The 17,016-nt window shown below is 39.3% G+C and overlaps 1 protein-coding gene across 3 annotated transcripts in view; it reads right to left on the reverse strand.

Moving 5' to 3' along the window:
- Positions 1 to 8,975: 8,975 nt before the first annotated feature.
- The window catches only part of CIB2 (calcium and integrin binding family member 2), a 54,581-nt gene continuing 46,540 nt past the window's right edge, over positions 8,976 to 17,016 (reverse strand). For all 3 annotated transcript variants that reach the window (XM_009943338.2, XM_075432276.1, XM_075432275.1), the window contains exons 4-6: positions 16,247 to 16,394; positions 15,955 to 16,150; positions 8,976 to 10,089 (exon numbers count right to left, since the gene is read on the reverse strand). In XM_009943338.2, coding sequence (XP_009941640.1) covers positions 10,068 to 10,089; positions 15,955 to 16,150; positions 16,247 to 16,394 — 366 coding nt within the window. In that variant the 3' untranslated portion in view covers positions 8,976 to 10,067. The remainder of the gene's footprint in view (positions 10,090 to 15,954; positions 16,151 to 16,246; positions 16,395 to 17,016) is intronic.

Consider the following 17,016-nt stretch of genomic DNA (forward strand, 5'->3'; position numbering starts at 1 on the left):
CAAAAGATACAAATAGTAATATCCAGCATATAGTATGACTGTGCCCATAGAATGTATTCTTACGCATTAAAATCGATCCAGTTCTTGTCTTTTATTTCACATATATGCTAATCATAATGAGTTTTTAAAAATGTTGTTCAACTTTTGTTTATTATATCTGTTAGAATTCATAGCCTCCAAGCCCTCCCAAATGGTATTACTGGGAAAAGTGTAACAATCAATGTTTTCTGAGAAGGGGTAATTGGCTTTGAATTGACACAGCAGGAGTTTTTGCCAGCAATGTTTTTTTTTTTAATCTACTCAGCCTGCCAAAGCATGTTTACAGCTGCACATACGACAGCATGAAATCTGTGACTCTTCACTGATTTTTTTAAACTTCTCTGTTTAACATTACATTCACTCTTGCTCTGAGCTTATTGTCAGGCACCACGTCAAGAAGTTTCATCAAGATCACTTGTGGAACTATTTCTGGAAAAGAGAGTAACCCGTACCTGCTCAGTCTCAGCGCTACAGAAAGCAGAACAGGTGATCACAGAAAGACTTCTCCCAGTTAGAGAGATCGCCAAACAGCAGAACGCCAGAGCAAGCACTGGTACTCAGCAACTCCCTGTAGCCACTACCAGGCATGACCTGTAGAAAAAAGGTGTAGGTAGGTGCTAGTAAGTCTCATTGGTCTTCAGAGACAACATATAGATACTGGAAGTACAGGTTAGAGTAATTCTGTCAAGTTCTAATTTTTGCCAGAAGACCAGCTGACCTAACTTCACAAAGCTATAATAAATAAAAACAAAGTCTCTGTCCTCTGACATCCTCATGACAGTCCTCTGTTCAGACATCCTCAAGGTATTGTTAAAGACATTTGCAGTTACAGGTGAATAAACAAGTTCAAGTAAAAGAAGAAATAAAAAAAGACCAATTTTTGGGACAAACTCAAACCCTCTGGCTCATTCTCCTCTTAATTACACTAATCTAACAGCAGACAAAATGCCAGTACTTGAAAGTGCAATTACCTCTTTAATCAAAAAAAGACTTTCTCAAAGTGTCTAGACACTCCTGTGCTTTTTTAAAGACTCTGACTAGAAACTATACATCTTGTACCTTGTTCAATAATGGTCAAAATACAACCCTTCATGATAAAGACCTCTGCTCATGCATCTTAAAAAAATAAAAGTTGGTGACAGCAGTTTGGGCTCATCTTCCATGAGACTCTATCCAAAATTTTGACAAAAATACCTTATATCTTCTTGGGAACTTTGGAAAAGCTCTGTTAAAAAAAATCTAATAGTTCTCTGCTTCAGCTGGATTGGAGGCAGAATTACAATGAAGAGACATTTCCATCCCCTAGACCTCAAAGCAATGGGAGCATTCCTGAAGCGCCGCTAGCTATTTCTGCTCTGTTCAGTTTGCTTTCACTGACCATGTGCATTCAAAGCAGCATCAGGCCAAAATTCCATTCTCAGAGGTTATGTACATTTGACTACAACTTTTTCTGGTTTTAAACAAATTCTTTTTATCAGCTCATATGCTTATAGATGAAAGATGCAAGTCAGCCAAATCATAAATCCCTGGGATACATCACAGATGATTATAAATCAAAGCTGACAACAACAAACCCCCAAACTTCTATTGTGAGCCAACAGAAATCATTAAACTAAAACAAAAGAAAGATCTAAATTATTTCGTGAATTCAAGAAGAAAAAGAACATGCAGCCAGCAACACTATCAGAATGTCACAATTGGCAGAAATATTAAAAAGGACGATATTAGATAGAAAGCAAATCCCATTCACAAAAAAGAAGTCACCTGTGAATCCTGATTAAAAATTATCACCACAATTGTCTTTTCCTGCTGTACCTATAATGGATTTCTAAGCTAGAAAAGAGTTTAGAAATCAACTGCCTCAGCAGTCACAGAGGTGACTGAAGGTCCTGCTTGGGGGCAGAATAAATCAGTAGGTGACCAGGGAAACATCCTTGACTCTCTTGCCTTCTGCGTCCACTCCTTCATTTTCCTCTTTTTTTAGTGGGACAGAAAAAGGAGATTAATTAGAATCAAAGCCATGAAGAATCACGGGTTTTTTTGTAAATCATTAGATTCAACAGCAGTAGATTAGCCATCAATTCAAAAATTCCACCTGCTTCGTATCTCGAGGTGAATAGGCTAGGGAAAGCTGGGAGGTTTTGTAGGATTCCAAACCCAGGTCACTGAATCCAGCTGCCTGGGTTTCGTCACAGGATTTATAATCCCATCAGTTTCATTTTACTAAGTCAAGATATTTTTTAGGCTCTTCTCACATAATAGGCCTAATTTTCCCTGCTCAGCCTAACTTGTCTCCACACTGCAACAGATGAACTGCAGAAACACTAAGGGTTCTACCAGTTCTCTGCTGAAAATATGCAAAAATTAAGAAATAGTAAGAATATACCATAAACAGGTCACTAATCGGTATGCTGCTTTAACAAGGCTGTGCTTTTCAATACCCGGAATGCAGTGCACTTTATTTTCACAGCTGTGTGATCAGAAAGAGCCCCAAACTTCTCAGCAATCCTGAGAGACCTGAAGCCAATCCTACTGCACTGCATTAGTCTTCTGATGAGTGTCGAACACATGCGAGAGATTCCCGAGTGAACATTCACATGACACAGTGACATTTTCAAAGGGATAGAACAACTCTTGAATTTCTCTCCAGGAGTATTTTGGTCAAAATATGAAAACACGGTTTAAAATATTTACTCTGGCTTTACCAGAATCTGTTTTATCAAATGCTTACTCATAACATCACGGGCAGCAGTATTTAGTGGTGAGCCTGCAGCCTCTTGCTGTACAAAGCGTACTCATTTCAAGCAAGCAGAGAGGGCACGTCAGCAGAGTTCACTGTACGGTTTTACGGGGAGTAACAACACAGCACAAACTCAGATGCCTGTGTTCTTTACGAGACCTCAAATATTCTTTGTTTAGATCAGTAAAGCAAGAACATTCAGACAAAATGTGTAAGGCACAGATGAAATGGCTAAGGAAGATTTTCTGCATTTTCAGTAGTCTCAGATAACTATTCATGTTTTACTAAACTCACTGAAACCAAAGGGACCTACCAGAGATACTGGTGCTGCTTAGCACAAGTAGTCTGGTACTGGATCCTCAGTTCAAAGAACTAAGGGGGCTGGTGTCTGCCTCACAGCAGCAGTGTCAGCTGGCATGACCTCGCTACCTGCACGCTTAGAGAGGAAGGCGAGGATATACAAGAACCTACACCTAGTCACGGAAGGTTCAGCTTTGGCATTACCCAGATACAGCCTGACTTGGGAACTTTAACAGATTCTCAAATCCATTGTCACATGGGTTTACTTTAGTTCTCCTGGCCACCGTTAGCAATCATTCCCCTTAACTTCTCTGTCACACAAAGCTAGAATATTTTCTTTCATTTTACAACTTGTCTCATAGGAATGAGACGATAAAAATACTTGCGGTAAATCTGTTTTCCATTTCTGACAGTGCCTGCTTATTAGTATTTCTTCAGAAACAGGTAATTTATTATCTGCAGTCTTTGATTTGTTGTTTACACATTCCACGTTTGAACAAAGCAAAATATTGTTTAAGGACCTGACGTGCAGCCCGCCTACTGCAGTGAGTAGGAGTCTTCCTGTTGTTGAGATCAGGCCCTCAAGGATATTTGGCTGCTACAGAATTATCACAGTGAGAAAAAGAAGCCCCTCTAAGCAAATCAGGCTGGACTTACTGCATTAATAACCCAGCATTTAATTTTGTGAATTTCCTGGAAGGAAAAGGCCTCAAAACACACAAACTTCTGTCGATGCCAATTATTTCCTCTGCTTTTTCAGCTATGGGAGATGACTGGAAACGGAAAAATATTGAGAATGAGTCACACAGGATTAAGTCATTCCATCAGGAACACTTGCCAGCAAATTCTGCAGAAAGCCAAAGTTTAAAGATGTATACTAAGAGTGACTTGTGAAACTATAAATTCTAGTGCTACTGTCATTAGGAGGTGCGAAATTACAACAGGGGATTTCTCTGTATTTCCTCATCATATTTAGTTATATCATTAGAAGAACAATAGTCATTAAAACCACCATAAAAGAGATGAAAACTATTAAACATATGAAGAGCCTCACTGAATTTCCTGGAATTTAGTTTACTTCTGTAAATAAATGCATTAATTAACCTATTTGTTCAGGCAGCACAAATGCAGTCTTTCCGTTTCAAATTACTCCTAGAAGGAATTAGCTCTGAATCTACAATTTTTTTTGAATGCAGAATCTTATATCTGCACAAAACAGTTGCATGACCATTTTCTGAAACCAAAAAGACTTTTTTGGTTAAAACGCCCAATATTCTGTTTCCTCTTGGGGTCTGCTAGGCTGTAACAACAAAGGTGAACAGATTCCTAAATAGAAGATCATTTCCTCTTAATGGGGGCAAAAAAATCTGGTGAATGTAAGTTTATTTCTAAGTGCCACTGAAGTAACCCTGACTATTAGATTGGAGAAAGAAGATTGCTAACGGTCAGCGTGAGTTCACCGTCAGTGCTGCCTCTGGGGCGATGCGAGGAGCAGCCCACAACCACTGGGGACGAAAGGCCAGTTGAAAAGCGGGATCCACCTTCCACAGCGGGAACTGGACAGAATACCTGCTCAAGCTCAGCTGAGAACCATTCCCACCAAGTAAACAGAGACACCTTGTGCCTGCTCTCTCACAGAGCTCCACGTGAGGAACCAGACCAAAGCCTCCAGCCATCGTCCTTCCAACAACCAGCTCCCATTTCACACAGCTCGTTAGCATACAGAGAAGGCAGCAAGCTTTATCCATCTTGAATTGCCCAAGCTGTGATCAAGCCCATGGCAATGAGCTGCCTTGCTCCTGGCAGGCTGCCACATCCACTGATTTCACTTGAGAAAAGTTACAGTCAGAAAGGAGGAGGCTGGACTGGTGCCCATAACCATCTTCAGGAGAGTCAAATCACTCTGGCCGACATTTTCAGGCATGTACAGCCTCAGCCTGTACGTGCACAGAACCGGAGCAGAGGGTGCAAATCACGGTTAGTATTGCGGGGCTTGTGAACACGCACTCAACAGCGTGCACGCCAGAGTAATTATCCATGTGCCAAATAGATATGAGTCATGGATTTATGTATAAAAATATTTGGATCTGAGCAAATCCTAACTGAGCAAGAACATAGGGAATGAGTAATCTGCTTTGCAACAGCAAAGCACACAAGGCTGACGCACTTGGCTTGTTGGTGGGCTTGCACGAGAGTCAAAAGAACGGGCAGCAGGGAACTTCATTCGGAGTTCAGATTGTAAAAGGTCTCTTACAGACAAGAAAGGCAGAACTTCTCATTATATAAAGGCCCTTTCATCTGCAATGCTGATGCACTTTTAATTCTACCAAGAACAGCCTCTTCCTTTTCCCCGCCAAAGAGAACCTGATGGTCGCTCGGTGTCGCTAACGTCTCTACCAGACACCCATAACTGCAAAATGACACAGAAAAAAGCAGAACTTCTGTCCACTATGTCCTTCACTTCCGTCTCAGACACACAGCTTTCTAAGGACACGAACAATTACAATGTTGTTATATTTAATATCTTCCTCATCAAATTTCATTCCACCATCTGTATCAGCTGAGGTGTACTAGGCAGTAACATTACAAGCTCTTTTTAATCCTGCTGTTATTTCAGCCCAAATTGATTTCTCATGGATCCTGAGCTTTCCCATTCCACAAATCTGTTGTTACCAAAAACTCTGTCTCTACCTTACTTTATGTTCTATTATTTCATAATATAATCTGAACCTATTCAGGCCTCTAGAATATGAGGCTTTATGGTTTCTGCAACAAAATCCCTATTTGTTTAATTTTTAATGTATCTTTCCATTTTCGGGGATTTTAATAAAAAACATTTTTATTAATTTGCTGTTTTCATAAAAAACAACCACCACTGGAACAGACCCACCTCTGTAACATGAGAGATGATGTCACGGCACCTTACCTCAGTTTGACCTTAATTCAAAGAAACACTTCTATTCAGAACATCTGCCACATGTTGAACACCAGGCATATGCCTAAGCCCCGCTGAAGATGAAACACATGGGTCGTCTCAGACGGAGATGTGTCACAGCAATCAAGTATAAAACTTCTTAACAGAAAACATTATTATAGATAAATGTCAATGCATCAGACAAAGCAGATCTAAAATAATAAAAGCTGAATTAATCCATTCTTGTGTTTTATCATACCAAGAAAAAGATATAAATACCACAGACGACTACAAAGACTTCAGCTTAGTATTCACCACTGTTCTAAGGCAAACAAGCTAGCATAACTTACAAAAATACAGAAAACTTTCTATAAATCTATGGTTTGCTATCACATGCAACAGCTGTGGCCACCATATTTTCAGAGAACATATGACAGATGATAGGAAATAATGATTTTTACAAACAAAAACCCATCAGGCACTACTATTGCATGACGAAAAACCGAAAGGAATCCCCAATGATGCTGAAAGACAGCAAAAACTGGAATTAAAAGCATATTACGAAAGGGAAGAAAATTAACCCATTATACTGATCAATATCAGATATTAATGAGACCAACATCACACAAAAGGAAATGAGTAACCATACGAAAAATCACAGTATCTGCATTTGAAACTGAGTTGAAAAAACTGTAATGGAGTACTGTCACAGTCCCGCGAGTGTGTGTATCCAGAAAAAAATTCTCACGTACATGAGATTTCTATATTAGAAATTGTATTCTAGAGAAATCAATTTATGGATATTATACTTTAAAATCTTTGTTTTCATGTACGTGTTTCAAAAGTATTTAGTTTTGCCCCTGGTAAGCCCTGACCTCGTTCCGCATTTGCGGATGACATTGAAGGGCCATGAGAGAGCAGAGCCCTGCGGCAAGCCGCGGCTGCTCTCCCCCAGCCCCGCAGGCGTGCCCCACAGAAGTCCGCAGGGTGCTGGAGAGCACTGAGGAAGGAGGGAAGAGCAAGGTTTGGCCTGCATGCTGCCACAAACCTCCACTTACAGTATTCCCACAGAACAATGAAACGTCTGTTAATAACAACTTGGCTATTACTTGCTTTTTGACACTGTTTTATTCAATTCCGCAATCTTCTTTTTGTCCCGAAGATGCTTTGAGTGTGTGTTAACTAGAGATAACACACACACTTAGATACTATAATAGAGCCTTTAGGTAATGGCTATCCTTTGTCCATTCTTGAATGCACACATAAAAATGTCCATTCATATTTAAGACTTTTTTTGCAATATGAAATGTATGTCTTCTTGCTTTAAAGACCAAATCCAAAATTGTTTTAAATCTAAATCTCTTTTACTGCTTCTACTTCTTTCTAAACTGCCTGATAGCTGCTCCTGAACAAGTAAGCCTGGATGAAGCAACACTTGGTAGCAAGTTCATAAGATTCTGCCAACAATGCTATTGCAGAAATAGAGCTGCAACACAGCTCACAGCATTTTTTACACTTGCGATGCCTCATGCTGCACCCCTGTTCACTCAACACTCTCACCGTAACAAACATTTCAGTGGTAAGACATCCACCCACAGACAACTAAGAAACTGCAGATACAAAGCTGCTTTAGAAACGTACCCCTTGCCTTTGCCACCAGATAGTATCCTGACTTACCTACTACCAGGTAGGATTATTTTGCTCCAGAAGCGTTTAGAGTACTTATCTCTTTCACACTCCAGGGACACACTACATTGCTTGGGTTTTTGTTACAGGAAATGAACGTAAGACAAAGAAATAAAGGGACTTAGGACAACGGCGCACATTTGTACCTGCAGCATTCTGCAGCAATTCTCCTTTCATTGTGGACCAGAGTACTCCTCCACAGGGTGCTCCTGATTTTCTTTCTCTTTGTTCTCAGCTCTTGTGGATCTCTCCCGGGTTAAACATCTGACTGCGAGCCTAAGTGTCTCTTGAACCGCTTTGTGACATTCAGAGCAGGGAGGACACCGAAACACACCGAGCGCATTCCAAGGCAACTGAGGTCTCCCATTAAGTGGGGAGGATGATCTAACTGCAGGATAACACGCAGTGTCAGGAAGGAAAGAATTTTAGCCAGCAGAAATTTTAAAACATAGAAAAAGAACACTGATGTCAAAGGGAACTGACCTGCGTCATCAGCACCAGATTGTTTTTGTCTGAATAATCTGATCCAGAAACTCGCAACCTGGTATTTTACAATACATACTAATAATGGCAGAAAAACATATCTCAGGGGGATTTCAAGATTAACGTGTGGCTCGAAAGAAATAAAAAAACTATCAGGCTGCCATTTCAAAGAACAGGAAGTAATTTTAACATAATCTCTCAATGCCAAGATCTTGCAAATTGTTTGAATCAACTAACACATCCACCTCAATCTGCTCAAAATGAAAAAGATGGAGGCTTGAATCTCTTCTTACTTAATCAGAACTGAATATCAGGATTGATTTGTGCTAATTTTAACTTGGGTAAGTAAATCAAAGGACATTCAAGCTCTAATTCCTTTATCTAAACAAAACCAGTAGGAAGAAGTATTAAAATGGTATAAACATCACTGAATATGATCATTATAAAAAATATTTTAAAAGTAAATGTTATGACTACCATACAAGTTTCATTTTCACTATGCTGTCTTGGCAAGTCTGTCATGTATACCTTGAATATCCAAAACTTCCATCAACACTTTTAATGTACAACCATATAGCTAGATAAATACTTCTTGATGCATACAGCAAGCTACATTGCAAGCTCACCATACATAAGAGGTCTCAAGGTAGATAAGCATCATCATCCCTACAAAAGTGGCAAAAAGATTCATTTCTCTATCAACTTTTTCAATAACACATTTCATCCTTTGAAAGATTTAACTTTACAGTCATTTGAATAATAACCAGAAGGGAAATTAGTGTTTAGCTCAAAAAATCTCAAAGCACAACAGAATGCGTCAAAAGTTTTAATTGTGATGACTTTGATACAGAAGCCATGTAAGTGACAGAGCCCTTCTATTGACTGTTAGAACAGTAATACACATATGATTGTCTCCATACCCCAGTACCTAAACAATACTGGAATTAAAAAAAAAAAAGATCTAGCTGATTTCCAGCTGGAGAGAGAAGAGAAATATAGAGCTGCATTCATGCATTTTATGGGAAAGATTGCATAGCTCGTTTAGAAAGAAACTGTCTTTTCATGTCCTTAGTAGCAGTTCTGTGCTTTTTTTACTTCGTCATGAGTTACAGATGATTATATTCTTCCATTCAGCACTACCAGCCCACAGAATGAGAATAACGCAAGACCCTCTTTGAAAACAAGGACACAGTTTTAACATTAATCTTGGGAAGAAATTAATCATATATGCAGTTGTTATATCCAAAAGGCAAATATTTCAAGTTTCGTAAGGACATGACAATCCATAAAATACTGGTTGAAGGTAAGCACCAAACCCAGCAACTGCCATTTCAGGGACTGAAAGGCAAACCTGGGATGTGGTCGTCTTCAACACTGGGAGCTTGATCTTGACTGCAGGTCTTTCACCTATGATCATTTCCATGCAAGATCCCCAGCTGCACAACACAGTGATAGAGGCATCTCATTATTTAAGGCCCACGCTTTCTTTCAAATACTCTTGGAAAAGTCACCAAAGCTAATCTTTCTGTCAATTTTTTTTTTTTTTGCTTTTTTAAGAGCAGTATTAAACATTCATAAATATAAAAACTATGTGGAAATACCTTTAATAATATTCTGATTCTGCCTGTTTAAAAAAAGAAAAAAAAAAGAAGGAAAAACCACAATCCAGCAACCAATCCTCTTTGCCATAGTGCTTGGCCAGCAGTGAAGATAAAAATATGACTGTTCCAGATATCCTGTAGATCACAGGATGCTTCTGTCTCTTTGTGGACCAGAATTATTTCAGTACTTTCTGCTGAGTTCCAAGAAGCCATAATTAGAGGACAAAAGCCCCCAAAGTGCCTGAGATTCAGAAAGGCTGGACTGGCAAGTCATTTCTGGTAACACTGGCTCACAGAAACATCTTCAGATTCTTATGTGGAAAGTACTGCAAAGGAAAGAAAAAGATGAAGAGAGATAAACACATTTGTCATTCTGCACAACATTTTCCTTAAAGTACAAAAAGGAAGGTGCTGTGTAGTGAATCAGAATCTCTTCTCTCATGCTCTCAGGAAGATTTAAATGTTCTGGGAGAAATTTCCATCTTCTGAAAATGTTAGCTCAGGGGGCCAAGCTCAGTGCTGGATTAAGTCAAGTATAAATTGACCTATGTATTGGCTGTACAGCAGAGCTAAATGTTCCTCGGTGGCACTTCTGCTGTGGCAGAGCACTTGGGTTCCTAAACCAGTCAAACTGGGCAGATAAATGTGTTGTTTCTCTTGCTGGGACCAAGAGATCCTGATTGTTATCTTCTTTCTGTTTGCACTGTGATACCAGCAAGCAGCATGCCTTACTACTGCCATCTGTTTTCAGAAGAACTCCTGAGCATCTCAGCAGGACAGTGAAAGACAATTTAAAGAGGGCATCTGAAAGCTCACTTTCTCTAGGTAGCAATCTCTGTTCAATGTCAGGACAGTATAAGCCGTATGTTTGTTTCTTTCTTGACTGAAACCAGAAGAGATTATTACATATTTTTGTATGTAAATACTGTAATTTAGATGCCTACACCAAAAGAGAACTTTAGAGGTTTGGGCTATTTAAGAGGCAGAAGAGTTTTGGATGTACAGGTTTTGGATTCTGTTTTGTACAAAGAATGCTCTAACTTAATCACAGCTATTTGATTTGAATCAGGCATTCACTGAAGGAAGCTCTGTGGTATGCAGTTGGAGGAGCTAAAATTTTATGTTCACAGTGGTCCCTAGGAACTTCATATTTAGGAATTTATGCACTCTGGGTGACACTGAAAGATATGATGTAGAGCAGTCTAGCATACTAGCATCAGTATGGCGAAAGAAAGCGTACAGAGCTGCAAAGAGCTTACTGGCACCAAGGTTTTAGTCAAAAAGAATTATAAACATCTTGTTCACAACCCAAGAAACGTCTAGAACCCCCTATTAAACCAAACTCTTTAAAATTTAAGTCCCACGTAGGCAATATCTAGGAACAAAAAATCCACAGCCTTCTATGTGGAAACATTTTAGACACGGCTCCTTAAAACAAAATCCATCCAAATTCACTTCACTGGAAATCTACTTACTGGAAATTTTTTGTATTTCTATCAGAGTGTCATTATGGCCTTCGGATATTAAACTTTTTCCTAAGCAGCAGCTGAAATATTCTGTGAAAAATACAAAATTTATGCTCTTCCACTGTTTTATGCTAAGCATCTCTTGCCAGTTTCTCACTAGCTCTAATTTTAGTCCTTGAGAAGCAGCTGATCTACATGTTGGGACAGGTCTTACGAGCCGCACCTTTCCTGTAAGAGAGCTTCTGTTACTTCAGCTTTAGGTAGGACTGGGGTCAGGACATCAACTGTTATCTGTGTAAGGGCCCACAAAGGCTTCAGAAATGCTCCATTCCCAGTGAACCCCTTTTTGTTTAATCTGTTGTTTCTCTGTGTGGTTCTGGCAGCTCCCCCATGTTACTACTGCCATATTCGTCTCCAACTCCATTGCAAAGTGCTACAGTATGTTTCGCCCTCAGGCATTCAAATGAGCTTAAACTTCCAGGATGATTTATAAAACAATTTCCTGTGGAAAACATACTCAGTCTGGTAGAACAGAATACAGCTAGTGCCAATTCAGACTGCTATACTTCCATTACATTGCAACTACAAGCAGCTTCTTAATGATAGCAATTTTGAGTGAAATAAACCTATTGAGATCAAATTTTCTGAACTAGCAACTGTCATTATCATTTACAGCTTACTCAGGCTTCTGGGATAACAGCCAAAAATGCATGTATCTTCCCTGGTCAATGATTAGCAGTGGTTTTTTCCTAGTCTTAAAAAAACTCCTCAACCACAGCAGTGCAAATCAAGCAACAGACTTTACTTGCAAAGCTTGCAAAGGCTGTCTCTAGGAGATCAAACCTGCACAGGGTCATTAAGTAAAGGTCTGAGAAATGAGTGATGAGATAAGGAAAATTCAGTCAACGTACAGTGGATGAACATTAGCTCATACCAGGCCAAAGCCTGGATCACGGTGCCAAAATGAATGCCTGCTGTATATAGTAAGAATGCATGGTAGCATGACAGCCTAACAAAACCCAACATATTGAGCTATGTGAAAAAAGTGCTTCAGAAATGGAGTGTACGTTCTTATAGGAATCTGGCCTTCAAAGGTGTTTCATGAACAGGGTAAAGAAGGTACTCCTCCTCAGTAATTTCACACCTCATTTTAACAACGATGAGATTTTACAGTTGGATAGCTCCTATTATGGAAGTTCTCAATGTCTGTCAGAAGTCAGATAAGCACTGGTCCCATGTAACAGAGCAGAGGGAACAAAATAGTCTATGGCCTGTCAGAGATCACCTGCTCAAGCAATGGCAGAGCGAGGGATGAAACCTAACTGCCTTGCATCCTAAGTTTCCTGCTCCCAGAAGGTGAAGAAGTGGCTTTGGGTGGAGCGGGAAAGGTAAAGAACAGAATAAGAAATCCTTTACTACAAATCAAAACCATCTGGGGTCTGGTAAGTTAGCCAACATTTTCAAAAGGATCACGTACCAGGTGCCAGGATGGTATTCTGGGATCAGATATTCAGAAATGTTGGTTGTCCATAGCTTCACAGTGAAGTCTCTGAAAACTGCAGTTACCTTGCACCTCCAACTGCCTTGCATCTCCAACTGATTGCTCACTGGCAATCATTTTCAAAAGTGGCTATTGGTTTGGTTCCTAGGTGTTTAATTTTCACAGCTGCTGAGCAGCTCAAAGCATAAATCAATAGGCACTTAAGTTTTCTTCAATTTAAAGTCTGGAATGCATTCAGCTGGGCACAAAAAGGGGAGATACGCAAAACCAAATGAAATTATGGCCAATTCTGGACATTGATAGTTGATATTTCTTCCACGTGTCTGCTGAAGATGTCAAAAGGGACAATATTCTTTAGACGAAAACATGTTTTTATGTCTTTTTACAATATTAAGAAGATAGTTCAGGCACAAATTTATGACTGGCATATAGGGTTGTTGATCCACTATTAAGACACTGTTTGTGCTTTGCATGTTCTGCATTGTGTTACATGGTCAGACTGCACAGATCTGTCTTCAGATTGGCTGCACACAGCCTATAGTTATTGCTTAAGAGGACCATTACCACTGAAGACACAGATGAGAGGAAAATGACAGGCCAGGAACCGAGCAGGAGATAAATTCAGAAAGATAAAAGAAAGCACTGTTTCATTAAATGAACAGGTAACATGCCCAAGACTGTTATGGTACAGCTGAACTCCATCAATAGGAACTGGGTTCTTTGTGGGGAGAGATCAGCTACAGGAACTGCACTCTCGTCCCACGTCAGACGCTCTGCCACACGTTAGCATGCACTGGGTACTATCAGAGAGCCCTGGTTTAGTTTCAGTCCCCAGCCAGACCTTGGTGTACCTATTGTGGCGTTAAAATTCAATGGATCCCATTCCAAAAGTCAGATCACCATGTCCCTTCAGAATGCCACTTTTACACAGTATTTTTAAAATGAGAGTAAGTGGCTCACGTCAGGAAGTTTGGTATTAACAAATATGTCACTCTACAATGCAGTGCATACAGCAAAAATATGACTAAGAATGTCCTCAAAAAATAAACCACTTTTACAGGCGAAACTTGGAAAAGAAAAATAATTATGATTCTTATTCTGGTGGCTACAGTGGCAAATACTCCTTTGCTACTTTCTCAGGAAATGGCTGGACTGCACAGCATCCTCAGCTTGGAATTCTAAGTCAGCAGTTTGCGAGCCTCTACAACACAGCAGTAAAGGCAGCCATGGCACAGGAACCTGCTGAAACTACGGCTTCTGCTGAGTCTTCAGATCTGCCTTCAATCCTTCATGCTTGTTCTCTGTGCTCTACCAGATTTGTAGGTACAGTACAGCCTTTCGATTGATTACAGGAAACTGTACCTGACCCCAGCAGCTTCTATACGGGTAACAGAATAAAGAAAAAACATTTTCTTAGCTGGAAATGCATGTAAACAAAATATTAGAATAACTGTTCAGCTGAGCCTCACCATAATGATGATATATATCTTGTTCTGAAAGAGTTTCCGTTCATACACTTGATTAGTCAAGGAACACCTGATATGTTTCTAATGTATAAAAGACATTCACATTAACTTTGTACCATATCCTCTCAAGATGCTGATGTTTCTCAGGGTTCACAGGAATCATATCCTCATGTTTTACTGTAGAATCATTTTGTTATAACACCGTTCCTCAAAAATTTCATTTATGAAAGAAAAAGTGTTCTGTGTTGCGCGGGACACTTAGAAGTTCTTAAGCAGCATTAGCATTAACATTCTCTGTCCAAATTTTGATCAATCTTAATTCTATCCTAATGTTTAGCCTTATTTCCTAGGAAAACACAATCAATCAGTCTGACTGCGAGCTTTGCTAATCCTCCCCAGTAACTTTTGAATCCTTTGGCAGAATTCAGTAACATGGGACTGAAAGATTATTGAGCTTTTGCCAATGCCCTGCAAACAGGCAGCTGTCTAAAAAAGTCTCTAAGTGTTGCACTTCATAGAAAGATGCAAAACAATTCCGCACCTTTCCAGACAACAGAAAATCTACATGGACAAACCAGTCTTCACGCCTTAACTGCAGCAAAAAAGTGGAAACTAAACTCCTTCTCAGATATCAGCCAACTAATCACGAGACAAGTCTGCAGGAACTGGAATGTGCCAATTCCAACACTCCCGCAACAACTTACAATCATACTGTGTAAATGTTTGCAGTCCAGACAACTGTTGGATTATTTATCTTCCCAGATGTTAGAACTTACCTGTTATTATCAATTATCACCAGACAAACAGCAACACTACCAACTTAACAATGTGTATGAACAAAGATTACGAAAAAATTTTTTTCAGGTTATCAAGCATTTACTATTGACATAGTTAACCCAGACCACTGAAATCTGGGGAGAAATGAGACCTAGGATTTAGCTTCAGACTATTCAGCCAGTGGATTTAAGATTCAGATATTAACTCCTCCCAGTGTGGGAGTAGATTGTTTTGCTGGCTGGTTCACTGTAATTTCCTGAAGAAGGTCTATCCTTGTATTAGTTAAGTAACAGCCTTAACTGTAACTTTATGTAGAATGTTTTATTAATCTGTAAAAATAAAGAGTCATTGTCCTTTTCAAAGGACTATACAAAATGTGCAAGAAAAACTCTCTTAAAATAGCTGGGTTTTATCAACAGATTATGAGGAAGAAACTCAGCAACAAAAATAAAAAATATCAGTTATAAAAAAACTGCTTATTGACGATGGATCGAAGAAGATTGCAGTACTTAATCATTCTAAGTTATTTCTCTGCTACCAGCATGAACTGTACCACCATAACGTCTTCTAGCTCTCACCTTCTCAGCACAAAAGGTCAATGTGTTTCCACATACATTTGTAACATGCATACAATATTTACACACTAGCCTCATCAGACAGCATGGATCCTTGCTATAGGCTTGAGAACAATACGAATTTGAGCTTACAACAGATCAAAATATTTTCCTGAAGAAACTACACAAACAAACAGGAAAAAAAAAATCAGAGATAAATAAAAGTCATTGAGCTCTTAGTCTCCATGTTAGGAGACAATCGGCATATGCTCTAGAAAAGTAAACGGCGTTAGGGTGAGAAGTCACCCTCTAGCCAGCTCTCTGGTAAAGTACTTATGTCTGACATTTCTTGTATCACACTGCACAGTGATATCCTAAAAAAAAGCCTGAAAATATGCAAGAGACTATCTTTTTCTTGAAACAATACCTGAGAAAGTCCGGTGCTTTGGAAATCATGTTTTCAAAATCTGCAAATCCTAGTTTCCCATCACCGTCCATGTCAGCCTCTTCTATCACCTTCTCGCAAACTAGAGTGATTTCTTCTGCCGTTAGCTCTTCTCGGGTCAGCTTATTGAGGGTTTTTTCCAAGTCTGATTTACAAATGAAGTTATCTGTGTTAAAATCTAAACAAGAAAAGAATCAAAGAAAAGGTCACCAACAGGTCTCATACTCCTTCGCTTCAAACAAAAACAGCACACAAAAGCATCCCGATACAGTACCATAGATCTTAAAGGCATAGATTGCTTTAAGCTCTCTGGGAGCCATTTCACTGAGCACAGAGAACATATCCACAAAATCATTGAAGCTGAGGCTGCCCTCTCCATCTTCTGAGAAAGATTCCACAATCCTTTCCTTGAAGGGATTTTCCTGCAAAAAACAGATATATGTGTACTTTTTAGTACTTGGAAGATCAAAAACCATGCAGACTCCCTGTTAATGAGTATTTAATTCCATGGATGGCTCTCTGAAGACAACTTTTTTCTTCCAAAATACATCTAAAAATTTATACATGCATGCTTTAGCAGAAAGTGACAGCAGAACATGCTGCTGCATAGCAGCACTTCTCAGAAAACACTGTTTTTCAGTTTACTTGAATTCTTTTGCTGATAATTCACACAGAACATGTGCATCTGTAGAACAAATGATCTGCACACCTGTGGAGACTGAAAAAAGCACAAGGAGCATGCACAAAGAGTTATGCAAACAGACCGATGTTCTGTATTTACGTAGTATCCTTCACCTTAAAGGAACATAAAGTACCTTACAAGAATTGGGCTGCTTACCACTAACACGCAGCTGCCTCTGAAGTGAAATTCAACAACTGTTAAATGGTGTGAAGCAGCTTACAACAAGAGCTGACGATAAAGATGTTCAACTGAAATCACAGGGAGAACTTGGAAGCAAAATGAAATCTGTCACCCACACAGAGATAACATTTAAGATACATTTTGTTACAGCCTCAAAATAATGAAAAAATTTTAAGGATCCT

The sequence above is a fragment of the Opisthocomus hoazin genome, chromosome 10, assembly GCF_030867145.1.
Source record: "Opisthocomus hoazin isolate bOpiHoa1 chromosome 10, bOpiHoa1.hap1, whole genome shotgun sequence".
NCBI lineage: Eukaryota > Metazoa > Chordata > Aves > Opisthocomiformes > Opisthocomidae > Opisthocomus > Opisthocomus hoazin.